This window comes from Oncorhynchus keta, chromosome 27 (genome assembly GCF_023373465.1).
Source record: "Oncorhynchus keta strain PuntledgeMale-10-30-2019 chromosome 27, Oket_V2, whole genome shotgun sequence".
Classification (NCBI taxonomy): Eukaryota; Metazoa; Chordata; class Actinopteri; order Salmoniformes; family Salmonidae; genus Oncorhynchus; species Oncorhynchus keta.
The window spans coordinates 7,717,585-7,745,302 of NC_068447.1; the positions used below are offsets into that span (position 1 = coordinate 7,717,585).

A 27,718-nucleotide genomic window follows, 5' to 3' on the forward strand; every position below is an offset into this window, starting at 1 on the left:
GCTCGCATTGATCTGCCATCCTGGATGAGCTGCACTACCTGAGCTACTTGTGTGGGTTGTAGACTCCGTCTCATGCTACCACTAGAGTGAAAGCACCGCCAGCATTCAAAAGTGACCAAAACATCAGCCAGGAAGCATAGGAACTGAGAAGTGGTCTGTGGTCACCCTCAGCAGAACCACTCCTTTATTGGGGGTGTCTTGCAAATTGCCTATAATTTCCACCTGTTGTCTATTCCATTTGCACAACAGCATGTGAAATGTATTGTCAATCAGTGTTGCTTCCTAAGTGGACAGTTTGATTTCACAGAAGTGTGATTGACTTGTAGTTACATTGTGTTGTTTAAGTGTTCCCTTTATTTTTTTGAGCAGTGTATTTCTTGTGAAAATGTAAAAAAAAAAAAAAAAACCAAATCAGACCAACATACCTGGTGGAGTTTGACCTCCAGTATACGGGGTCCAGTCCCAACATACCTGGTGGAGTTTGTCCTCCAGTATACGGGGTCCAGTCCCAACATACCTTGTTGAGTTTGTCCTCCAGTATACGGGGTCCAGTCCCAACATACCTGGTGGAGTTTGTCCTCCAGTATACGGGGTCCAGTCCCAACATACCTTGTTGAGTTTGTCCTCCAGTATACGGGGTCCAGTCCCAACATACCTTGTTGAGTTCGTCCTCCAGTATACGGGGTCCAGTCCCAACATACCTTGTTGAGTTCGTCCTCCAGTATACGGGGTCCAGACCCATCATACCTTGGTGGAGTTTGTCCTCCAGTATTCCAGTCCCAACATACCTTGGAGTTCCTCCTCCAGTCCCAATCATACCTGGTGGGGTTTGTCCTCCAGTATACGACCCATCATACCTTGGGTCCAGTCCCAACATACCTGGTGGTCCTCCAGTTTGTCATACTCCAGTATACAGGGTCCAGTCCCAACATACCTTGTTGAGTTCCTCCTCCAGGAGTTCATACCTTGTCCTCCAGTATACGGGATCCAGACCCATCATACCTTGTTGAGTTCCCTCCAGTATACAGACCCATCATACCTTGTTGAGTTCGTCCTCCAGTATACGGGGTCCAGACCCATCATACCTTGTTGAGTTCGTCCTCCCAGTATACAGGGGTCCAGTCCCAACATACCTTGTTGAGTTTGTCCTCCAGTAGACCCATCATACCTTGGGTCCAGTCCCAACCCATACCTTGTTGAGTTTGTCCTCATACAGTATAGTATACGGGAGTCCAGTCCCAGACCCATCATACCTTGTGGAGTTTCCTCCAGTATACGGGGTCCAGTCCCTTGTTGAGTTTGTCCTCCAGTATACAGGGGTCCAGTCCCAACATACCTTGTTGAGTTCGTCCAGTCCCAGACCCACATACCTTGTTGAGTTTGTCCTCCAGTACCTTGTTGACCTCCAGGGTCCAGACCCATCATACCTTGTTGAGTTCGTCCTCCAGTATACAGGGGTCCAGACCCATCATACCTTGTTGAGTTCGTCCTCCAGTATACAGGGGTCCAGACCCAACATACCTTGTTGAGTTCGTCCTCCAGTATACAGGGTCCAGACCCAACATACCTTGTTGAGTTCGTCCTCCAGTATACGGGGTCCAGACCCATCATACCTTGTTGAGTTCGTCCTCCAGTATACAGGGTCCAGACCCAACATACCTTGTTGAGTTCGTCCTCCAGTATACAGGGGTCCAGTCCCAACATACCTTGTTGAGTTCGTCCTCCAGTATACAGGGGTCCAGTCCAAGCTGACTGAAGCTGTCCTCCCTGACAGTCTTGATCACTCCATACATCTCCTGATAGTCCACAGCTGACAGGTGAGAGAAGTTGACATGGGGAGGGATCAGATCATGGCTCAACACACCTGTGTTCAGGTAACCTAGGATCTTCTCACCATTCCTGTAGAAAGGAGGAGAACGGAGAGGAGGAAAGTGTTAATTGTGAGATAGTGATTTCATCTAGCTGTATTCATAGTAACAGGTAGGAAAGACCGAGTGGGTAGGGATAGTGCTGAAAAAGATTGACTCTATTTTACAATGACAATAGATGGTTGGTTAAGCTATTTGACCTTTACAAAATTATTAGAGTTTGGCGCTTGAGGGTGACTGCACTTTAAGAAAGTTCTTGAAATGTTCTGTATTGATTGACCTTCATGTCTTAAATGTAAGTCGCTCTGGATAAGAGCGTCTGCTAAATGACTTAAATGTAAATGTAAATGTTAAAGTAATGATGGACTGTCGTTTCTCTGCTTATTTGAGCTGTTCTTGCTATACTATGGACTTGTCTTTCACCAAATAGGGCTATCTTCTGTATACCACCGCTACCTTGTCAAAACACAACTGATTTGCTCAAACACATTAAGAAGGAAAGAAATTTGACAAATTAACTTTTAACAAGGCACACCTGTTAATTGAAATGCATTCCAGGTGAGTAGCTCATGACGCTGGTTGAGAGAATGCCAAGAGTGTGCAAAGCTGTCATCAAGGCAACGGGTGGCTAATTTGAAGAATCTCAAATATAAAATATATTTAAATTTGTTTAACACTTTTTTGGTTACTACATGATTCCATATGTGTTATTTCATAGTTTTGATGTCTTCACTGTTATTCTACAATGTAGAAATAAAGAAAAAACCCTTGAATGAGTAGGTGTTCTAAAACTTTTGACCGGTAGTGTATATATACACAGTTGAAGTCAGAAGTTTACATACACTTAGGTTGGAGTCGTTAAAACTTGTTTTTCAACCACTCCACTAATGTCTTGTTAACAAACTATAGTTTTGGCAAGTTGGTTAGGACATCTACTTTGTGTACGACACAAGTCATTTTACATGTTTACACACAGATTATTTCACTTATAATTCACTGTATCACAATTCCAGTGGGTCAGAAGTTTACATACACTAAGTTGACTGTGCCTTTAAACAGCTTGGAAAATTCCAGAAAATAATGCTATGGCTTTAGAAGCTTCTGATTGACATCATTTGAGTCAATTGGAGGTGTACCTGTGGATGTATTTCAAGGGCTACCTTCGAACTCAGTGCCTCTTTGCTTGACATCATGGGAAAATCAAAAGAAATCAGCCAAATACCTCAGGAAAAAAAATTGTAGACCTCCACAAGTCTGGTTCATTCTTGTGAGCAATTTCCAAATGCCTGAAGGTACCACGTTCATCTGGGACCACGCAGCCGTCATACTGCTCAGGAAGGAGAAATGTTCTTTCTCCTAGAGATGAATGTACTTTGCTGCAAAAAGTGCAAATCAATCCCAGAACAACAGCAAAGGACCTTGTGAAGATGCTGGAGGAAACAGGTACAAAAGTATCTATATCCACAGTGAAATGGGTCCTATATCGACATAACCTGAAAGGCCGATAAACAAGGAAGAAGCCTCTTCTCCAAAACCGCCATAAAGAAGCCAGTCTGGCTTGCAACTGCACATGGGGTCAAAGATTGTACTTTTTGGATAAATGTCCTCTGGTTTGATGAAACAAAAATAGAACTGTTTGGCCATAATGACCATCGTTATGTCTGCAAGGTGAAGAACACCATCCCAACCGTGCAGCACTAGGGAGGCAGCATCATGTTTTGGGGGTGCTTTGCTGCAGGAGGAACAGGGGCACTTCACAAAATAAATGGCATCATGAGGGATGGAAATGATGTGGATATATTGAAGCAACATCTCAAGACATCACTCAGGAAGGTAAAGCTTGGTTGCAAATGGCTCTTCCAAATGGACAGTGATCCCAAGCATACTTCCAAAGTTGACAACAAAGTCAAGGTATTGGAGTGGCCATCACAAAACCCTGACCTCAATCATATAGAACATTTGTGGACAGAACTGATAAAGTGTGTGGGAGCAAGGAGGCATACAAACCTGACTCAGTTACACCAGCTCTGTCAGAAGGAATGGGCTAAAATTCAACCAAGTTATTGTGGGTAGCTTGTGGAAGGCTCCCCAAAACATTTGACCCAAGTTCTACAATTTAAAGGCAATGCTACCAAATACTAATTGAACTTCTGACCCACTGGGAATGTGATGACAAAAAGCTGAAATAAATAATTCTCTCTAGTATTATTCTGACATTACACATTCTTAAAATAAAGTGGTGATCCTAACTGACCTAAAACAGGGAATTTTACTAGGATTAAATGTCAGGAATTGTGAAAAACTGACTTTAAATGTATTTGACTAAGGTGTATGTAAACTTCCGACTTCAACTGTATATTTATATATATATATATAATTTATAAGTCAAAAAATGGATGTAGCAACTACAGATTGCCCCTTTAAGTTTATCAAACGTGTACAAGTGTGAGCATGTGTCCATTAGGCCTTTTTATCAGCATGAATTAGATTGAGCAATGGAAGCCCCACTTTTATCCCATAGGCTGGGATCCGCACTATGCAGCTGTTATCCCATAGGCTGGGATCCACACTATGCAGCTGTTATCCCATAGGTTGGGATCCACACTATGCAGCTGTTAGCCCATAGGCTGGGATCTGCACTATGCAGCTGTTAGCCCATAGGCTGGGATCCGCACTATGCAGCTGTTAGCCCATAGGCTGGGATCCGCACTATGCAGCTGTTATCCCATAGGCTGGGATCCGCACTATGCAGCTGTTATCCCATAGGCTGGGATCTGCACTATGCAGCTGTTATCCCATAGGCTGGGATCTGCACTATGCAGCTGTTATCCCAGCTGTTATCCCATAGGCTCCACACTATGCAGGATCTGTACTATGCAGCTGTTATCCCATAGGCTGGGATCTGCACTATGCAGCTGTTATCCCATAGGCTGGGATCCACACTATGCAGCTGTTATCCCATAGGCTGGGATCCACACTATGCAGCTGTTATCCCATAGGCTGGGATCCACACTATGCAGCTGTTATCCCATAGGCTGGGATCTGCACTATGCAGCTGTTATCCCATAGGCTGGGATCTGCACTATGCAGCTGTTATCCCATAGGCTGGGATCTGCACTATGCAGCTGTTATCCCATAGGCTGGGATCTGCACTATGCAGCTGTTATCCCATAGGCTGGGATCTGCACTATGCAGCTGTTATCCCATAGGCTGGGATCTGCACTATGCAGCTGTTATCCCATAGGCTGGGATCCACACTATGCAGCTGTTATCCCATAGGCTGGGATCTGCACTATGCAGCTGTTATCCCATAGGCTGGGATCTGCACTATGCAGCTGTTATCCCATAGGCTGGGATCTGCACTATGCAGCTGTTATCCCATAGGCTGGGATCCACACTATGCAGCTGTTATCCCATAGGCTGGGATCCACACTATGCAGCTGTTATCCCATAGGCTGGGATCTGCACTATGCAGCTGTTATCCCATAGGCTGGGATCTGCACTATGCAGCTGTTATCCCATAGGCTGGGATCTGCACTATGCAGCTGTTATCCCATAGGCTGGGATCTGCACTATGCAGCTGTTATCCCATAGGCTGGGATCTGCACTATGCAGCTGTTATCCCATAGGCTGGGATCCACACTATGCAGCTGTTATCCCATAGGCTGGGATCCGCACTATGCAGCTATCCCATAGGCTGGGATCTACACTATGCAGCTGTTATCCCATAGGCTGGGATCTGCACTATGCAGCTGTTATCCCATAGGCTGGGATCTGCACTATGCAGCTGTTATCCCATAGGCTGGGATCTGCACTATGCAGCTGTTATCCCATAGGCTGGGATCTGCACTATGCAGCTGTTATCCCATAGGCTGGGATCTGCACTATGCAGCTGTTATCCCATAGGCTGGGATCTGCACTATGCAGCTGTTATCCCATAGGCTGGGATCCACACTATGCAGCTGTTATCCCATAGGCTGGGATCTGCACTATGCAGCTGTTATCCCATAGGCTGGGATCCGCACTATGCAGCTGTTATCCCATAGGCTGGGATCCGCACTATGCAGCTGTTATCCCATAGGCTGGGATCCACACTATGCAGCTGTTATCCCATAGGCTGGGATCTGCACTATGCAGCTGTTATCCCATAGGCTGGGATCTGCACTATGCAGCTGTTATCCCATAGGCTGGGATCTGCACTATGCAGCTGTTAGCCCATAGGCTGTTATCCCATAGTCTGGGATCTGCACTATGCAGCTGTTAGCCCATAGGCTGGGATCCACACTATGCAGCTGTTATCCCATAGGCTGGGATCCACACTATGCAGCTGTTATCCCATAGGCTGGGATCCACACTATGCAGCTGTTATCCCATAGGCTGGGAGCAGCACTATGCAGCTGTTAGCCCATAGGCTGGGATCTGCACTATGCAGCTGTTATCCCATAGGCTGGGATCTGCACTATGCAGCTGTTATCCCATAGGCTGGGATCTGCACTATGCAGCTGTCGCAAGAGAGCATTTTTCACTGGCTGTCCACTGGTTTCAAAAACAATTATCGATAGGCATCTTAAACTTCTTGAATTCAAACCATTATTGGGTTCAAATACACATTTAGATTTGTGAACAGCCGTCCATAACAACCACAATGCATAAGGCTCAAATAGCTAAATGAGAGAGCAGCAGTGTGATTCACATCAATGCACTATGTAGATATCAATAATAAGTGATATCCGTATCGCCGTAGTCTACACCACTGCTGTCATTCTTAACTTCAAGCATTTATTCAAATTGTATAATCTTTGGATGCCGACAGCAGTCACACCATTGGAAGACATAGCTTGGACTGTAGCCTACAAAAGCCCATTCCTGCTCTTTTCCCGCGATCCATCAAACACATTTGGTGTGTCATCATAGTGGTCTCTGACATCATAGTGGTCTCTGACATCATAGTGGTCTCTGACATCATAGTGGTCTCTGACTTGTGGTCAAACTCGCTCAGGTGGAACAAACTTAAACTTGTTCCTTTTTTCAATGCTGATTTGAATGTCATTGAGAAAACAGAGAAGGGTCAAATATTTTTTTTCCCCCAAACATCCTTTCTGAATTTAAAAGTAATCCTCAAAGTAATCATCTAGTTTTTCAAAAGTATCTGTAATCTGATTAGAATATTTTTGCAGGTAACATAACGGATTACAGTTAGCGTTTTTTGTTGTTGTTATCCCTTACATGTAACAGATGACATGTAATAAATGACTCCCCAACCCTGCCCCAAAAAACACATCATATTAAGTCAATATTCAAGAGGAACGACTGGTTATACAGTAGATTAACTCTAGAAGACAGCACAAACATATCTGGGATAAGATATACTCACTCCACAACACATTTCTCGTTCATGATGTTGGCCTTGAACCCCAGCACGGCGAACACCACCAGCGTAGCCAGGATGGAGGTGATGAAGTTGATGATAGAGACCAGCGCTGCGTCAAAGTGACAGTTGTTGTCCCGCTTGTTGTAGCTGGAGAAGGCTATGACCCCGCCGAACCCCAGGCCCAGAGCGAAGAACACCTGGGTGGCTGCCTCCCTCCATACCTGGGGCTCCAGCATCTTCTCCAACTGGGGTTAGAGGTCAGAGTTAACTATGTAATGTTCCACACAATCATGGCCTGTCCTTTTGCATTTAACAAGAGGAGTAAGACATTATCTAGTGCGAGTACCTAAGTCAGCCATTGGAGGGAGACAACAACCACGATTTCACACTTTCAGTCAGACGTCACTCTAAGGATCCAGACATCCAGCATGGAGGCATTGAACACATGAATTATGGTTGAGTGTCATTCAAAGAAAATGTTTCACTAAAACACTCCTCTATCTAGCTATCTAAGAGTGAGGATCAACGTTCCCTGCAAAGAATGGGATGCAAGAGGAACAAAAGACAGCAGGACAAACACAGCCCTGAGACTAGAGTTTCCCTACATAGAATCCAGACAGACAAACAGACAGTGCCCTGAGACTAGAGTTTCCCTACATAGAATCCAGACAGACAGACAGACAGTGCCCTGAGACTAGAGTTTCCCTACATAGAATCCAGACAGACAAACAGACAGTGCCCTGAGACTAGAGTTTCCCTACATAGAATCCAGACAGACAAACAGACAGTGCCCTGAGACTAGAGTTTCCCTACATAGAATCCAGACAGACAAACAGACAGTGCCCTGAGACTAGAGTTTCCCTACATAGAATCCAGTCCAGACAGACAAACAGACAGTGCCATGAGACTAGAGTTTCCCTACATAGAATCCAGACAGACAAACAGACAGTGCCCTGAGACTAGAGTTTCCCTACATAGAATCCAGTCCAGACAGACAAACAGACTGTGCCCTGAGACTAGAGTTTCCCTACATAGAATCCAGTCCAGACAGACAAACAGACCGTGCCCTGAGACTAGAGTTTCCCTACATAGAATCCAGTCCAGACAGACAAACAGACAGTGCCCTGAGACTAGAGTTTCCCTACATAGAATCCAGACAGACAAACAGACAGTGCCCTGAGACTAGAGTTTCCCTACAAAGAATCCAGTCCAGACAAACAGACAGTGCCCTGAGACTAGAGTTTCCCTACATAGAATCCAGTCCAGACAGTCAAAGAGACAGTGTCCTGAGACTAGAGTTTCCCTACATAGAATCCAGACAGACAGACAAACAGACAGTGCCCTGAGACTAGAGTTTCCCTACATAGAATCCAGTCCAGACAGACAAACAGACACTGCCCTGTGACTCTAACTGCCATATAAGGAAACCTTTCTCTCCTCTCAGAATGTGATGCTCTGTACCAATGCTCTCTAGTCTGAGTGTGATGACAGCCACTCTGTAGTCTGAGTGTGATGACAGCCACTCTGTAGTCTGAGTGTGATGACAGCCACTCTGTAGTCTGAGTGTGATGACAGCCACTCTGTAGTCTGAGTGTGATGACAGCCACTCTCTAGACTGAGTGTGATGACAGCCACTCTGTAGTCTGAGTGTGATGACAGCCACTCTGTAGTCTGAGTGTGATGACAGCCGGTCTCTCGTCTGAGTGCTGGATGGCTGTGTTGGATATCGGATGGCTGTGTGGGATATCGGATGGCTGTGTTGGATGCCGAATAGCTGTGTTGGATGCCGAATGGCTGTGTTGGATGCCGAATGGCTGTGTTGGATGCCGAATGGCTGTGTTGGATGCCGAATGGCTGTGTTGGATGCCGAATGGCTGTGTTGGATGCCGAATGGCTGTGTTGGATGCCGAATGGCTGTGTTGGATGTTGGATGGCTGTGTGGGATATCGGATGGCTGTGTTGGATGTTGGATGGCTGTGTGGGATATCAGATGGCTGTGTTGGATGCCGAATGGCTGTGTTGGATGCCGAATGGCTGTGTTGGATGTTGGATGGCTGTGTGGGATATCGGATGGCTGTGTTGGATATCGGATGGCTGTGTTGGATATCAGATGGCTGTGTTGGATGGCTGTGTTGGATGTTGCATGGCTGTGTTGGATGTCGGATGGCTGTGTTGGATGTCGGATGGCTGTGTTGGATGGCTGTGTTGGATGTTGGATGGCTGTGTTGGATGTCGGATGGCTGTGTGGAATGTCGGATGGCTGTGTTGGATATCGGATGGCTGTGTTGGATGTCGGATGGCTGTGTTGGATGGCTGTGTTGGATGTTGCATGGCTGTGTTGGATGTCGGATGGCTGTGTGGGATATCGGATGGCTGTGTTGGATGTTGGATGGCTGTGTTGGATTTTGGATGGCTGTGTTGGATGTTGCATGGCTGTGTGGGATATCGGATGGCTGTGTTGGATGTTGGATGGCTGTGTTGGATGTTAGATGGCTGTGTTGGATGTTGGATGGCTGTGTTGGATATCGGATGGCTGTGTTGGATGTCGGATGGCTGTGTTGGATGTTAGATGGCTGTGTTGGATGTTGGATGGCTGTGTTTGATGGCTGTGTTGGATGGCTGTGTTGGATGTTGCATGGCTGTGTTGGATGTCGGATGGCTGTGTTGGATGGCTGTGTTGGATGGCTGTGTTGGATGTTGCATGGCTGTGTTGGATATCGTATGGCTGTGTTGGATATCAGATGGCTGTGTTGGATGGCTGTGTTGGATATCAGATGGCTGTGTTGGATATCAGATGGCTGTGTTGGATGTTGGATGGCTGTGTTGGATATCAGATGGCTGTGTTGGATGGCTGTGTTGGATGTCGGATGACTGTGTTGGATATCAGATGGCTGTGTTGGATATCAGATGGCTGTGTTGGATGTTGGATGGCTGTGTTGGATATCAGATGGCTGTGTTGGATGTTGGATGGCTGTGTTGGATGTTGGATGGCTGTGTTGGATATCAGATGGCTGTGTTGGATGTTGGATGGCTGTGTTGGATATCAGATGGCTGTGTTGGATGTTGGATGGCTGTGTTGGATATCAGATGGCTGTGTTGGATGGCTGTGTTGGATGTCTGTGTTGGATATTGGGTGGCTGTGTTGGATATTGGATGGCTGTGTTGGATATCAGATGGCTGTGTTGGATATCAGATGGCTGTGTTGGATGTTGGATGGCTGTGTTGGATATCAGATGGCTGTGTTGGATGTTGGATGTCGGATGGCTGTGTGGAATGTCGGATGGCTGTGTTGGATATCGGATGGCTGTTGGATGTTGCATGGCTGTGTTGGATGTTGCATGGCTGTGTTGGATGTTGCATGGCTGTGTTGGATGTTGGTTGGATGGCTGTGTTGGATATCGGATGGCTGTGTTGGATGTTGGATGGCTGTGTTGGATGGCTGTGTTGGATGTTAGATGGCTGTGTTGGATGTTAGATGGCTGTGTTGGATGTTGGATGGCTGTGTTGGATGGCTGTGTTGGATGGCTGTGTTGGATATTGGGTGGCTGTGTTGGATATCAGATGGCTGTGTTGGATGTTGATGGCTGTGTTGGATATCGGATGGCTGTGTTGGATATCAGATGGCTGTGTTGGATATCAGATGGCTGTGTTGGATATCAGATGGCTGTGTTGGATATCAGATGGCTGTGTTGGATATCAGATGGCTGTGTTGGATGTTGGATGGCTGTGTTGGATGTTGGATGGCTGTGTTGGATGTCGGATGGCTGTGTTGGATATCAGATGGCTGTGTTGGATGTTGGATGGCTGTGTTGGATATCATATGGCTGTGTTGGATATCAAATGGCTGTGTTGGATATCAGATGGCTGTGTTGGATGTTGGATGGCGGTGTTGGTTGTCGGGTGGCTGTGTTGGATATCGGATGGCTGTTGGATGTTGCATGGCTGTGTTGGATGTTGCATGGCTGTGTTGGATGTTGCATGGCTGTGTTGGATGTTGGATGGCTGTGTTGGATATCGGATGGCTGTGTTGGATGTTGGATGGCTGTGTTGGATGGCTGTGTTGGATGTTAGATGGCTGTGTTGGATGTTAGATGGCTGTGTTGGATGTTGGATGGCTGTGTTGGATGGCTGTGTTGGATGGCTGTGTTGGATATTGGGTGGCTGTGTTGGATATCAGATGGCTGTGTTGGATGTTGGATGGCTGTGTTGGATATCAGATGGCTGTGTTGGATATCAGATGGCTGTGTTGGATATCAGATGGCTGTGTTGGATATCAGATGGCTGTGTTGGATATCAGATGGCTGTGTTGGATATCAGATGGCTGTGTTGGATATCAGATGGCTGTGTTGGATGTTGGATGGCTGTGTTGGATGTTGGATGGCTGTGTTGGATGTCGGATGGCTGTGTTGGATATCAGATGGCTGTGTTGGATGTTGGATGGCTGTGTTGGATATCATATGGCTGTGTTGGATATCAAATGGCTGTGTTGGATATCAGATGGCTGTGTTGGATGTTGGATGGCTGTGTTGGTTGTCGGGTGGCTGTGTTGGATGTCGGATGGCTGTGTTGGATGGCTGTGTTGGATGTTGCATGGCTGTGTTGGATGTCGGATGGCTGTGTGGATATCGGATGGCTGTGTTGGATGTTGGATGGCTGTGTTGGATTTTGGATGGCTGTGTTGGATGTTGCATGGCTGTGTTGGATGTTGCTGTGTTGGATGCCGGGCTGTGTTGGATATCGGATGGCTGTGTTGGATGTTGGATGGCTGTGTTGGATATCAGATGGCTGTGTTGGATGTTGGATGGCTGTGTTGGATATCGGATGGCTGTGTTGGATGTCGGATGGCTGTGTTGGATGTTAGATGGCTGTGTTGGATGTTGGATGGCTGTGTTTGATGGCTGTGTTGGATGGCTGTGTTGGATGTTGCATGGCTGTGTTGGATGTCGGATGGCTGTGTTGGATGGCTGTGTTGGATGGCTGTGTTGGATGTTGCATGGCTGTGTTGGATATCGTATGGCTGTGTTGGATATCAGATGGCTGTGTTGGATGGCTGTGTTGGATATCAGATGGCTGTGTTGGATATCAGATGGCTGTGTTGGATGTTGGATGGCTGTGTTGGATATCAGATGGCTGTGTTGGATGGCTGTGTTGGATGTCGGATGACTGTGTTGGATATCAGATGGCTGTGTTGGATATCAGATGGCTGTGTTGGATGTTGGATGGCTGTGTTGGATATCAGATGGCTGTGTTGGATGTTGGATGGCTGTGTTGGATGTTGGATGGCTGTGTTGGATATCAGATGGCTGTGTTGGATGTTGGATGGCTGTGTTGGATATCAGATGGCTGTGTTGGATGTTGGATGGCTGATGGCGTGTTGGATATCAGATGGCTGTGTTGGATGGCTGTGTTGGATGTCTGTGTTGGATATTGGGTGGCTGTGTTGGATATTGGATGGCTGTGTTGGATATCAGATGGCTGTGTTGGATATCAGATGGCTGTGTTGGATGTTGGATGGCTGTGTTGGATATCAGATGGCTGTGTTGGATGTTGGATGTCGGATGGCTGTGTGGAATGTCGGATGGCTGTGTTGGATATCGGATGGCTGTTGGATGTTGCATGGCTGTGTTGGATGTTGCATGGCTGTGTTGGATGTTGCATGGCTGTGTTGGATGTTGGATGGCTGTGTTGGATATCGGATGGCTGTGTTGGATGTTGGATGGCTGTGTTGGATGGCTGTGTTGGATGTTAGATGGCTGTGTTGGATGTTAGATGGCTGTGTTGGATGTTGGATGGCTGTGTTGGATGGCTGTGTTGGATGGCTGTGTTGGATATTGGGTGGCTGTGTTGGATATCAGATGGCTGTGTTGGATGTTGGATGGCTGTGTTGGATATCAGATGGCTGTGTTGGATATCAGATGGCTGTGTTGGATATCAGATGGCTGTGTTGGATATCAGATGGCTGTGTTGGATATCAGATGGCTGTGTTGGATATCAGATGGCTGTGTTGGATGTTGGATGGCTGTGTTGGATGTTGGATGGCTGTGTTGGATGTCGGATGGCTGTGTTGGATATCAGATGGCTGTGTTGGATGTTGGATGGCTGTGTTGGATATCATATGGCTGTGTTGGATATCAAATGGCTGTGTTGGATATCAGATGGCTGTGTTGGATGTTGGATGGCGGTGTTGGTTGTCGGGTGGCTGTGTTGGATATCGGATGGCTGTTGGATGTTGCATGGCTGTGTTGGATGTTGCATGGCTGTGTTGGATGTTGCATGGCTGTGTTGGATGTTGGATGGCTGTGTTGGATATCGGATGGCTGTGTTGGATGTTGGATGGCTGTGTTGGATGGCTGTGTTGGATGTTAGATGGCTGTGTTGGATGTTAGATGGCTGTGTTGGATGTTGGATGGCTGTGTTGGATGGCTGTGTTGGATGGCTGTGTTGGATATTGGGTGGCTGTGTTGGATATCAGATGGCTGTGTTGGATGTTGGATGGCTGTGTTGGATATCAGATGGCTGTGTTGGATATCAGATGGCTGTGTTGGATATCAGATGGCTGTGTTGGATATCAGATGGCTGTGTTGGATATCAGATGGCTGTGTTGGATATCAGATGGCTGTGTTGGATGTTGGATGGCTGTGTTGGATATCAGATGGCTGTGTTGGATGTCGGATGGCTGTGTTGGATGTCAGGGCTGTGTTGGATATCAGATGGCTGTGTTGGATGTTGGATGGCTGTGTTGATATATCATATGGCTGTGTTGGATATCAAATGGCTGTGTTGGATATCAGATGGCTGTGTTGGATGTTGGATGGCTGTGTTGGTTGTCGGGTGGCTGTGTTGGATGCCGAATGGCTGTGTTGGATATCAGATGGCTGTGTTGGATATCAGATGGCTGTGTTGGATATCAGATGGCTGTGTTGGATATCAGATGGCTGTGTTGGATGTTGGATGGCTGTGTTGGATATCAGATGGCTGTGTTGGATGTTAGATGGCTGTGTTGGATGTTAGATGGCTGTGTTGGATATCAGATGGCTGTGTTGGATATAGGTGTTGATGGCTGTGTTGGATATCAGATGGCTGTGTTGGATATCTGTGTTGATGGCCGTGTTGTATCAGATATCAGATGGCTGTGTTGGATATCAGATGGCTGTGTTGGATATCAGATGGCTGTGTTGGATATCAGATGGCTGTGTTGGATATCGGATGGCTGTGTTGTATATCAGATGGCTGTGTTGTATATCGGATGGCTGTGTTGATATCAGATGGCTGTGTTGGATATCAGATGGCTGTGTTGGATGGCTGTGTTCGATATCAGATGGCTGTGTTGGATATCGGATGGCTGTGTTGGATATCAGATGGCTGTGTTGGATATCGGATGGCTGTGTTGGATATCAGATGGCTGTGTTGGATGTTGGATATCAGATGGCTGTGTTGGATATCAGATGGCTGTGTTGGATATCAGATGGCTGTGTTGGATATCAGATGGCTGTGTTGGATGTCGGATGGCTGTGTTGGATGTCGGATGGCTGTGTTGGATATCAGATGGCTGTGTTGGATATCAGATGGCTGTGTTGGATATCAGATGGATGTGTTGGATGTCGGATGGCTGTGTTGATGTTGGATGGCTGTGTTGGATGTCGGATGGCTGTGTTGGATATCAGATGACTGTGTTGGATATCAGATGGCTGTGTTGGATATCAGATGGATGGCTGTTGGATGTCAGATGGCTGTGTTGGATGTTGGATGGCTGTGTTGGATGTCAGATGGCTGTGTTGGATATCAGATGGCTGTGTTGGATATTGGATGGCTGTGTTGGATATCAGATGGCTGTGTTGGATATCAGATGGCTGTGTTGGATATCAGATGGCTGTGTTGGATGGCTGTGTTGATGTCTGTGTTGGATATTGGGTGGCTGTGTTGGATATTGGATGGCTGTGTTGGATATCAGATGGCTGTGTTGGATATCAGATGGCTGTGTTGGATGTTGGATGGCTGTGTTGGATATCAGATGGCTGTGTTGGATGTTGGATGTCGGATGGCTGTGTGGAATGTCGGATGGCTGTGTTGATATCGGATGGCTGTTGGATGTTGGCTGTGTTGGATGTTGCATGGCTGTGTTGGATGTTGCATGGCTGTGTTGGATGTTGGATGGCTGTGTTGGATATCGGATGGCTGTGTTGGATGTTGGATGGCTGTGTTGGATGGCTTTGTTGGATGTTAGATGGCTGTGTTGGATGTTAGATGGCTGTGTTGGATGTTGGATGGCTGTGTTGGATGGCTGTGTTGGATGGCTGTGTTGGATATTGGGTGGCTGTGTTGGCTGTATCAGATGGCTGTGTTGGATATCAGATGGCTGTGTTGGATATCAGATGGCTGTGTTGGATATCAGATGGCTGTGTTGGATATCAGATGGCTGTGTTGGATATCAGATGGCTGTGTTGGATATCAGATGGCTGTGTTGGATATCAGATGGCTGTGTTGGATGTTGTATGGCTGTGTTGGATGTTGGATGGCTGTGTTGGATGTCGGATGGCTGTGTTGGATATCAGATGGCTGTGTTGGATGTTGGATGGCTGTGTTGGATATCATATGGCTGTGTTGGATATCAAATGGCTGTGTTGGATATCAGATGGCTGTGTTGGATGTTGGATGGCTGTGTGTTGGTTGTTGGGCTGTGTTGGATATCGGATGGCTGTTGGATGTTGCATGGCTGTGTTGGATGTTGCATGGCTGTGTTGGATGTTGCATGGCTGTGTTGGATGTTGGATGGCTGTGTTGGATATCGGATGGCTGTGTTGGATGTTGGATGGCTGTGTTGGATGGCTGTGTTGGATGTTAGATGGCTGTGTTGGATGTTAGATGGCTGTGTGTTGGATGTTGGATGGCTGTGTTGGATGGCTGTGTTGGATGGCTGTGTTGGATATTGGGTGGCTGTGTTGGATATCAGATGGCTGTGTTGGATGTGTTGGATATCAGATGGCTGTGTTGGATATCAGATGGCTGTGTTGGATATCAGATGGCTGTGTTGGATATCAGATGGCTGTGTTGGATATCAGATGGCTGTGTTGGATATCAGATGGCTGTGTTGGATATCAGATGGCTGTGTTGGATGTTGGATGGCTGTGTTGGATGTTGGATGGCTGTGTTGGATGTCGGATGGCTGTGTTGGATATCAGATGGCTGTGTTGGATGTTGGATGGCTGTGTTGGATATCATATGGCTGTGTTGGATATCAAATGGCTGTGTTGGATATCAGATGGCTGTGTTGGATGTTGGATGGCTGTGTTGGTTGTCGGGTGGCTGTGTTGGATGCCGAATGGCTGTGTTGGATATCAGATGGCTGTGTTGGATATCAGATGGCTGTGTTGGATATCAGATGGCTGTGTTGGATATCAGATGGCTGTGTTGGATGTTGGATGGCTGTGTTGGATATCAGATGGCTGTGTTGGATGTTAGATGGCTGTGTTGGATGTTAGATGGCTGTGTTGGATATCAGATGGCTGTGTTGGATATCGGATGGCTGTGTTGGATATCAGATGGCTGTGTTGGATATCGGATGGCCGTGTTGTATATCAGATGGCTGTGTTGGATATCAGATGGCTGTGTTGGATATCAGATGGCTGTGTTGGATATCAGATGGCTGTGTTGGATATCGGATGGCTGTGTTGTATATCAGATGGCTGTGTTGTATATCGGATGGCTGTGTTGGATATCAGACGGCTGTGTTGGATATCAGATGGCTGTGTTGGATGGCTGTGTTGATATCAGATGGCTGTGTTGGATATCGGATGGCTGTGTTGGATATCAGATGGCTGTGTTGGATATCAGATGGCTGTGTTGGATATCAGATGGCTGTGTTGGATATCGGATGGCTGTGTTGGATATCGGATGGCTGTGTTGGATATCAGATGGCTGTGTTGGATATCAGATGGATGTGTTGGATGTCGGATGGCTGTGTTGGATGTCGGATGGCTGTGTTGGATATCAGATGGCTGTGTTGGATATCAGATGGCTGTGTTGGATATCAGATGGATGTGTTGGATGTCGGATGGCTGTGTTGGATGTTGGATGGCTGTGTTGGATGTCGGATGGCTGTGTTGGATATCAGATGACTGTGTTGGATATCAGATGGCTGTGTTGGATATCAGATGGATGTGTTGGATGTCGGATGGCTGTGTTGGATGTTGGATGGCTGTGTTGGATGTCGGATGGCTGTGTTGGATGTTGGATGGCTGTGTTGGATGTCGGATGGCGGTGTTGGATATCAGATGGCTGTGTTGGATTTTGGATGGCTGTGTTGGATGTTAGGTGTTGGATGCCGAATGGCTGTGTTGGATATCAGATGGCTGTGTTGGATGTCGGATGGCTGTGTGGAATGTCGCATGGCTGTGTTGGATATCGGATGGCTGTGTTGGATTTTGGATGGCTGTGTTGGATGTTGGATGGCTGTGTTGGATGAGATGGCTGTGTTGGATGTTAGATGGCTGTGTTGGATGTTGGATGGCTGTGTTGGATGGCTGTGTTGGATGGCTGTGTTGGATGTTGCATGGCTGTGTTGGATATCGTATGGCTGTGTTGGATATCAGATGGCTGTGTTGGATGGCTGTGTTGGATGGCTGTGTTGGATATTGGGTGGCTGTGTTGGATGTTGGATGGCTGTGTTGGATGTCGGATGGCTGTGTTGGATGTTAGATGGCTGTGTTGGATGTTGGATGGCTGTGTTGGATGGCTGTGATGGATGGCTGTGTTGGATGTTGCATGGCTGTGTTGGATATCGTATGGCTGTGTTGGATATCAGATGGCTGTGTTGGATGGTGTTGGATGGCTGTGTTGGATGGCTGTGTTGGATGGCTGTGTTGGATATTGGGTGGCTGTGTTGGATATTGGATGGCTGTGTTGGATGTTGGATGGCTGTGTTGGATATCAGATGGCTGTGTTGGATATCAGATGGCTGTGTTGGATGTTGGATGGCTGTGTTGGATATCAGATGGCTGTGTTGGATATCAGATGGCTGTGTTGGATGTTGGATGGCTGTGTTGGATATCAGATGGCTGTGTTGGATATCAGATGGCTGTGTTGGATGTTGGATGGCTGTGTTGGATATCAGATGGCTGTGTTGGATGTTGGATGGCTGTGTTGGATATCAGATGGCTGTGTTGGATGGTTGTGTTGGATGGCTGTGTTGGATGGCTGTGTTGGATGGCTGTGTTGGATATTGGGTGGCTGTGTTGGATATTGGATGGCTGTGTTGGATGTTGGATGGCTGTGTTGGATATCAGATGGCTGTGTTGGATATCAGATGGCTGTGTTGGATGTTGGATGGCTGTGTTGGATATCAGATGGCTGTGTTGGATGTTGGATGGCTTTGTTGGATATCAGATGGCTGTGTTGGTTGTCGGATGACTGTATTGGATATCAGATGGCTGTGTTGGATGTTGGATGTCGGATAGCTGTGTTGGATGTTGGATGGCTGTGTTGGATATCAGATGGCTGTGTTGGATGTTGGATGACTGTGTTGGATATCAGATGGCTGTGTTGGATGTTGGATGTCGGATGGCTGTGTGGAATGTCGGATGGCTGTGTTGGATATCGGATGGCAGTTGGATGTTGCATGGCTGTGTTGGATGTTGCATGGCTGTGTTGGATGTTGCATGGCTGTGTGGGATGTTGGATGGCTGTGTTGGATATCAGATGGCTGTGTTGGATGTTGGATGGCTGTGTTGGATGGCTGTGTTGGATGTTAGATGGCTGTGTTGGATGTTAGATGGCTGTGTTGGATGTTGGATGGCTGTGTTGGATGGCTGTGTTGGATGGCTGTGTTGGATATTGGGTGGCTGTGTTGGATATCAGATGGCTGTGTTGGATGTTGGATGGCTGTGTTGGATATCAGATGGCTGTGTTGGATATCAGATGGCTGTGTTGGATATCAGATGGCTGTGTTGGATATCAGATGGCTGTGTTGGATGTTGGATGGCTGTGTTGGATGTCGGATGGCTGTGTTGGATATCAGATGGCTGTGTTGGATGTTGGATGGCTGTGTTGGATATCATATGGCTGTGTTGGATATCAAATGGCTGTGTTGGATATCAGATGGCTGTGTTGGATGTTGGATGGCTGTGTTGGTTGTCGGGTGGCTGTGTTGGATGCCGAATGGCTGTGTTGGATATCAGATGGCTGTGTTGGATATCAGATGGCTGTGTTGGATATCAGATGGCTGTGTTGGATATCAGATGGCTGTGTTGGATGTTAGGCTGTGTTGGATGGCTGTGTTGGATGTTAGATGGCTGTGTTGGATATCAGATGGCTGTGTTGGATATCAGATGGCTGTGTTGGATATCAGATGGCTTTGTTGGATATCAGATGGCTGTGTTGGATATCAGATGGCTGTGTTGGATATCAGATGGCTGTGTTGGATGTTGGATGGCTGTGTTGGATGTTGGATGGCTGTGTTGGATGTTGGATGGCTGTGTTGGATGTTAGATGGCTGTGTTGGATGTTAGATGGCTGTGTTGTATATCAGATGGCTGTGTTGGATATCAGATGGCTGTGTTGGATATCAGATGGCTGTGTTGGATGGCTGTGTTCGATATCAGATGGCTGTGTTGGATATCGGATGGCTGTGTTGGATATCAGATGGATGTGTTGGATATCGGATGGCTGTGTTGGATATCAGATGGCTGTGTTGGATGATGGATGGCTGTGTTGGATGTTGGATGGCTGTGTTGGATGTCAGATGGCTGTGTTGGATATCAGATGGCTGTGTTGGATGATGGATGGCTGTGTTGGATGTTGGATGGCTGTGTTGGATGTTGGATGGCTGTGTTGGATATCAGATGACTGTGTTGGATATCAGATGGCTGTGTTGGATGATGGATGGCTGTGTTGGATGTTGGATGGCTGTGTTGGATGTCAGATGGCTGTGTTGGATGTTGGATGGCTGTGTTGGATGTCGGATGGCTGTGTTGGATATCAGATGACTGTGTTGGATATCAGATGGCTGTGTTGGATTTTGGATGGCTGTGTTGGATGTTAGGTGTTGGATGCCGAATGGCTGTGTTGGATATCAGATGGCTGTGTTGGATGTCGGATGGCTGTGTTGGATTTTGGATGGCTGTGTTGGATGTTGGATGGCTGTGTTGGATATCGGATGGCTGTGTTGGATTTTGGATGGCTGTGTTGGATGTTGGATGGCTGTGTTGGATGTTAGATGTCTGTGTTGGATGTTAGATGGCTGTGTTGGATGTTGGATGGCTGTGTTGGATGGCTGTGTTGGATGTTGCATGGCTGTGTTGGATATCGTATGGCTGTGTTGGATATCAGATGGCTGTGTTGGATGGCTGTGTTGGATGGCTGTGTTGGATATTGGGTGGCTGTGTTGGATGGCTGTGTTGGATATTGGGTGGCTGTGTTGGATGTTGGATGGCTGTGTTGGATGTCGGATGGCTGTGTTGGATGTTAGATGGCTGTGTTGGATGTTGGATGGCTGTGTTGGATGGCTGTGATGGATGGCTGTGTTGGATGTTGCATGGCTGTGTTGGATATCGTATGGCTGTGTTGGATGTTGGATGGCTGTGTTGGATGGGTGTGTTGGATGGCTGTGTTGGATGGCTGTGTTGGATGGCTGTGTTGGATATTGGGTGGCTGTGTTGGATATTGGATGGCTGTGTTGGATGTTGGATGGCTGTGTTGGATATCAGATGGCTGTGTTGGATATCAGATGGCTGTGTTGGATGTTGGATGGCTGTGTTGGATATCAGATGGCTGTGTTGGATATCAGATGGCTGTGTTGGATGTTGGATGGCTGTGTTGGATATCAGATGGCTGTGTTGGATGTTGGATGGCTGTGTTGGATATCAGATGGCTGTGTTGGATATCAGATGGCTGTGTTGGATGTTGGATGGCTGTGTTGGATATCAGATGGCTGTGTTGGATGTTGGATGTCGGATAGCTGTGTTGGATATCGGATGGCTGTGTTGGATGTCGCATGGCTGTGTTGGATGTTGCATGGCTGTGTTGGATGTTGCATGGCTGTGTTGGATGTTGGATGGCTGTGTTGGTTGTCGGATGACTGTATTGGATATCAGATGGCTGTGTTGGACATCAGATGGCTGTGTTGGATGTTGGATGGCTGTGTTGGATGTTGGATGGCTGTGTTGGATATCAGATGGCTGTGTTGGATGTTGGATGGCTGTGTTGGATATCAGATGGCTGTGTTGGTTGTCGGATGACTGTATTGGATATCAGATGGCTGTGTTGGATGTTGGATGGCTGTGTTGGATATCAGATGGCTGTGTTGGATGTTGGATGTCGGATAGCTGTGTTGGATATCGGATGGCTGTGTTGGATGTCGCATGGCTGTGTTGGATGTTGCATGGCTGTGTTGGATGTTGCATGGCTGTGTTGGATGTTGGATGGCTGTGTTGGATATCGGATGGCTGTGTTGGATGTTGGATGGCTGTGTTGGATGGCTGTGTTGGATGTTAGATGGCTGTGTTGGATGTTAGATGGCTGTGTTGGATGTTAGATGGCTGTGTTGGATGTTGGATGGCTGTGTTGGATGGCTGTGTTGGATGTTGCATGGCTGTGTTGGATATCAGATGGCTGTGTTGGATGTTGGATGGCTGTGTTGGATATCAGATGGCTGTGTTGGATGGCTGTGTTGGATGGCTGTGTTGGATATTGGGTGGCTGTGTTGGATATTGGATTGCTGTGTTGGATATCGGATGGCTGTGTTGGATGTTGGATGGCTGTGTTGGATGGCTGTGTTTGATGGCTGTGTTGGATGTTGGATGGCTGTGTTGGATGTTGGATGGCTGTGTTGGTTGTCGGATGGCTGTGTTGGATGTCGGATGGCTGTGTTGGATGTTGGATGGCTGTGTTGGATGTTGGATGGCTGTGTTGGATGTTGGATGGCTGTGGTGGATGTTAGATGGCTGTGTTGGATGTTGGATGGCTGTGTTGGATGTTGGATGGCTGTGTTGGATGTTGGATGGCTGTGTTGGATATTGGATGTTGGATGGCTGTGTTGGATATTGGATGTTGGATGGCTGTGTTGGATGGCTGTGTAGGATGTTGGATGGCTGTGTTGGATATCGGATGGCTGTGTTGGATATCAGACGGCTGTGTAGGATGTTGGATGGCTGTGTTGGATGTTGGATGGCTGTGTTGGATGTTGGATGGCTGTGTTGGATGTTGGATGGCTGTGTTGGATGTTGGATGGCTGCGTTGGATATCAGATGGCTGTGTTGGATGTTGGATGGCTGTGTTGGATGTTAGATGGCTGTGTTGGATGTTGGATGGCTGTGTTGGATGTTAGATGGCTGTGTTGGATGTTAGATGGCTGTGTTGGATGTTAGATGGCTGTGTTGGATGTTAGATGGCTGTGTTGGATGTTAGATGGCTGTGTTGGATGTTGGATGGCTGTGTTGGATGTTAGATGGCTGTGTTGGATGTTAGACGGCTGTGTTGGATGTTAGATGGCTGTGTTGGATGTTAGATGGCTGTGTTGGATGTTAGATGGCTGTGTTGGATGTTAGATGGCTGTGTTGGATGTTAGATGGCTGTGTTGGATGTTAGACGGCTGTGTTGGATGTTAGATGGCTGTGTTGGATGTTAGATGGCTGTGTTGGATGTTAGACGGCTGTGTTGGATGTTAGATGGCTGTGGTGGATGTTAGATGGCTGTGTTGGATGTTAGATGGCTGTGTTGGATGTTGGATTGCTGTGTTGGATGTTAGATGGCTGTGTTGGATGTTAGATGGCTGTGTTGGATGTTAGATGGCTGTGTTGGATGTTAGATGGCTGTGTTGGATGTTAGATGGCTGTGTTGGATGTTAGATGGCTGTGTTGGATGTTAGATGGCTGTGTTGGATGTTAGATGGCTGTGTTGGATGTTAGATGGCTGTGTTGTACCTTCGGATACACAACATGCAGGTGAGTTGAATATGTGGAGCTGTAATTCTCAGTACCACAGATAAAGGATGGTGTGTGTGTGTTTACCTTTAGTGTTGTCAGTGTGAATGTGTGTGAATGTGTGTGTCGGTGTGTGTGTGTGTACATTTGGTGTGTGTGTGTGTACCTTTGGGGTGAACATGTGAGCGATGCCGTCAACAGATCCTTTGAGCATCAGGCCTCTGACGAGGAAACAGATCAACACCACGTAGGGGAAGAGAGAGCTGAAGTACATCACCTGATAGGAGAAAAAACACACACACACACACACACACACACACACACACACACACACACACACACACACACACACACACACACACACACACACACACACACACACACACACACACACACACACACGTAGTTTACTAAAGTTCCCGGGAATCTTCAAAATGTGGGTAATTAACATAAACTCTATGGCAATCTATCATAACTTTGGTAATTTATAGTTGAATAATAGCCCCATGTTAAAAGGTTGCATCCCTACACAGGGCATTACTTTAGACCATGGCCCCTGCTCTTTCCATGACATAGACTGACCAGGTTAAATCAAATCAAATCATATTTTATTTGTCACATACACATGGTTAGCAGATGTTAATGCGAGTGTAGCGAAATGCTTGTGCTTCTAGTTTCGACAATGCAGTAATAACCAACAAGTAATCAAGTAACAAGTAACAATTCCAAGGTGTATCCAGGTGAAAGCTATGATCCCTTATTGATGTCATTTGTTAAATCCACGTCATCCAGTGTAGATGAAGGGGAGGATACTTTTTTAAGCCTTGAGACAATTGAGACATGGATTGTGTACGTGTGCCATTCAGAGGGTGATTGGGCAACACAAAATATTTAAGTGGCTTTGAACGGGGTATGGTAGTAGGGGCCAGGCGCACCGGTTTGTGTCATGAACTGCAACGCTGCTGGGTTTTTCACGCTCAGCAGTTTCCCGTGTGTATCAAGAATGGTCCACCACCTAAACGACATCCAGCCAACTTGACACAACTGTGGGTGTTAATAATGTTTGTACTCAGTGTACAGGGAATAAGGTGCTATTTTGAATCCAGACAAACTGTCAGAACTTGTTATATATTTCTCTATTCCAAAATGTGGGTTGGATTGTGGTGTTGTGATCATGACTCATTGTTTGGACTGAGATGAAAGCACTTTGTTAGGTTGAATCACAAATGGCACCCTATTCTCAAGTTTGACCAAGACTCTGGTCAAAAGTAGTGCACTATATAGGGAATACGCTACCATAGGGCTCTGGTTAAATGTAGTGCACTATATAGGGAATAGGTCACCATTTGGGATAGCAGCAATGGAGTTGTTGGCCAGCCAACATAATATCGAACAACACTGTGCCTCCTAGACTCTTCAGACTAAGATCATTAATTTTTCTTCCTTCCCATAACACAAGATAATAGAAAGATAGAAATGTTTAACACAAGATAATACAAAGATAGAATTGTTCAACACAAGATAATACAAAGATAGAATTGTTCAACACAAGATAATAGAAAGATAGAAATGTTTAGCACAAGATAATACAAAGATAGAATTGTTTAACACAAGATAATACAAAGATAGAAATGTTTAAGCCAAGATAATACAAAGATAGAAATGTTCAACACAAGATAATAGAAAGATAGAAATGTTTATATAGCAAAGATAGAAATGTTTAACACAAGATAATACAAAGATGAAATCTCAAAGTGCACAAGATAACAAAGATAGTGTATGTTTAACACAAGATAATACAAAGATAGATTGTTCAACACAAGATAATGGAAAGATTTGTTCAACACAAGATAATACAAAGATAGAAATGTTTAAAACAAGATACTACAAAGATAGAAATGTTCAACACAAGATAATAGAAAGATAGAATTGTTCAACACAAGATAATACAAAGATAGAAGTTTAACACAAGATAATACAAAGATAGAATTGTTTAACACAAGATAATACAAAGATAGAAATGTTTAACACAAGATAATACAAAGATAGCAATTTTAAATCCAAGATAATACAAAGATAGAATTGTTTAATTTCAAGATAATACAAAGATAGAAATGTTTAACACAAGATAATACAAAGATCATTGTTCAACTGATATAGAAAGATTTGTTCAACACAAGATAATACAAAATAGCAATGTTTAACACAAGATAATACAAAGATAGCTGTTTAACAAAAGATAATACAAAGATAGAATTGTTTAACACAAGATAATACAAAGATAGGGTTTAACACAAGATAATACAAAGATAGAAATGTTTAACACAAGAAATAGGATCACCATTTGGGATAATACAAAGATAGAATTGTTTAACACCAAGATAATACAAAGATAGAAATGTTTAACACAAGATAATAGAAAGATAGAATTGTTCAACACAAGATAATAGAAAGATAGAATTCCCATAACACAAGATAATAGAAAGATAGAAATGTTTAACACAAGATAATACAAAGATAGAATTGTTCAACACAAGATAATACAAAGATAGAATTGTTCAACACAAGATAATACAAAGATAGAAATGTTTAACACAAGATAATACAAAGATAGAAATGTTTAACACAAGATAATACAAAGATAGAATTGTTTAACACAAGATAATACAAAGATAGAAATGTTTAACACAAGATAATACAAAGATAGTATTTTGTGCTTTAACATTTTAGCCTTTCTCACCATAGGCTATGTCACAGTTCAGCCAGTATAAAAATGCTCATGAAAATGAATATACTTATACACGACAAGATGTGAATCTCTTCACACTGTATTTTACGCATAGAAAGTCCATAGGAAAATATCTGTATTTGAAAAAGTAAAACTCCAGCACACTTAATAATCTGTAATAACAACTGAGTGGATCGCTTAAACCTTCCAGAACAATTTCAACAACACCAGTGTTTCTTTTTGTAACCCCTCCCCTCACTGTCTTACCACAGATAGATCACAGATCATGTTACAACAGCATACAGTATCTGTTGGGAAGACAATGCCCCTGGCCCTGTACCTTTCCAGTCATACAGTGGTGCACTTGGAAAGTATTCAGACCCTTTGACTTTTTCCACATTTAGTTACGTTTATGATGTGATTCATGATTTGGTACACACCTGTCTATATAAGGTCCCACAGTTGACAGTGCATGTCAGAGCAAAAACCAAGCCATGAGGTCGAAGGAATTGTCCGTAGAGCTCCGAGACAGGATTGTGTCGTGGCATAGATTTGGGGAAGGGTACCAAAACATTTCTACACCAATGAAGGTCCCCAAGAACACAGTGGCCTCCATCATTCTTAAATGGAAGAAGTTTGGAAACACCAAGACTCTTCCTAGAGCTGGCCGCCCAGCCAAACTGACCAATCAGTGGAGAAGGACCTTGGTCAGGGAGGTGACCAAGACAATAATAGTTACTCTGAAAGCATCAGATTTCTTCTGTGGAGATGGGATTAACTTCCAGAAAGACAAACATCTCTGCAGCACTCCACCAATCAGGCCTTTATGGTAGAGTGGCCACATGACAGCACACTTGGAGTTTGCCAAAAGGCACCTAAAGACTCTCAGACCATGAGAAACAACATTCTCCGGTCTGATGAAACCAAGATTGAACTCTTTGGCTTGAATGTCAAGCCTCAGGTCTGGAGGAAACCTGGAACCATCCCTACGGTGAAGCATGGTGGTGGCAGCATCATACTGTGGGAATGTTTTTCAGCGGCAGGGACTGGGAGACTAGTCAGGACTGAGGGAACAATGAATGGAGCAAAGTACAGAGATCCTTGATGAAAACCTGCTTCAGAGCACCCAGGACCTCAGACGGGGACAAAGGTTCACCTTCCATCAGGACAACGACCCTAAGCACACAGCCAAGACAAATTAGGAGTGGTTTCGGGACAAGTCTCTGAATGTTCTTGAGTGGCCCAGCCAGAGCCCGGACTTGAACCCAATCAAACATCTCTGAGAGACCTGAAAATAGCTGTGCAGCATCTCTCTCCATCCAACCTAACAGAGGTTGAGAGGATCTGCAGAGAAGAATGGGAGAAACTTCCCAAATACAGGTGTGCCAAGCTGGTAGCGTCATACCCAAGACTCGAGGCTGTAATGGCTGCCAAAAAGGTGCTTCAACAAAGTACTGAGTAAAGGGTCTGAATACTTAATATATAAATGTGATATTTCAGTTTTTATTTTATATATACATTTTAGAAAATGTCTAAAAACCTATTTTTGCCTTTTTCATTGTTGGGTATTGTGTGTAGATTCATGAAGACATTTAATCGATTTTAGAATTTCGATTTTAGGCTGTAACATAAAAAAGTCTGAATTCTTTCCAAATGCACTGTATACAGTACTTTCAGATAGTATATATACAGTACTTTCAGATAGTATATATACAGTACTTTCAGATAGTATATATACAGTACCTTCAGATAGTATATATACAGTACTTTCAGATAGTATATATACAGTACTTTCAGATAGTATATATACAATACCTTCAGATAGTATGTATAGTAC

General features: G+C 45.5%; 1 protein-coding gene across 1 annotated transcript in view; it reads right to left on the bottom strand.

Moving 5' to 3' along the window:
* Window positions 1-27,718, bottom strand: part of LOC118373843 (sodium-dependent neutral amino acid transporter SLC6A17-like) — a 73,215-nt gene that overhangs the window by 10,984 nt on the left and 34,513 nt on the right. The window contains exons 6-8 of the mRNA XM_052481459.1: window positions 23,320-23,430; window positions 7,243-7,484; window positions 1,707-1,899 (exon numbers count right to left, since the gene is read on the bottom strand). Coding sequence (XP_052337419.1) covers window positions 1,707-1,899; window positions 7,243-7,484; window positions 23,320-23,430 — 546 coding nt within the window. The remainder of the gene's footprint in view (window positions 1-1,706; window positions 1,900-7,242; window positions 7,485-23,319; window positions 23,431-27,718) is intronic.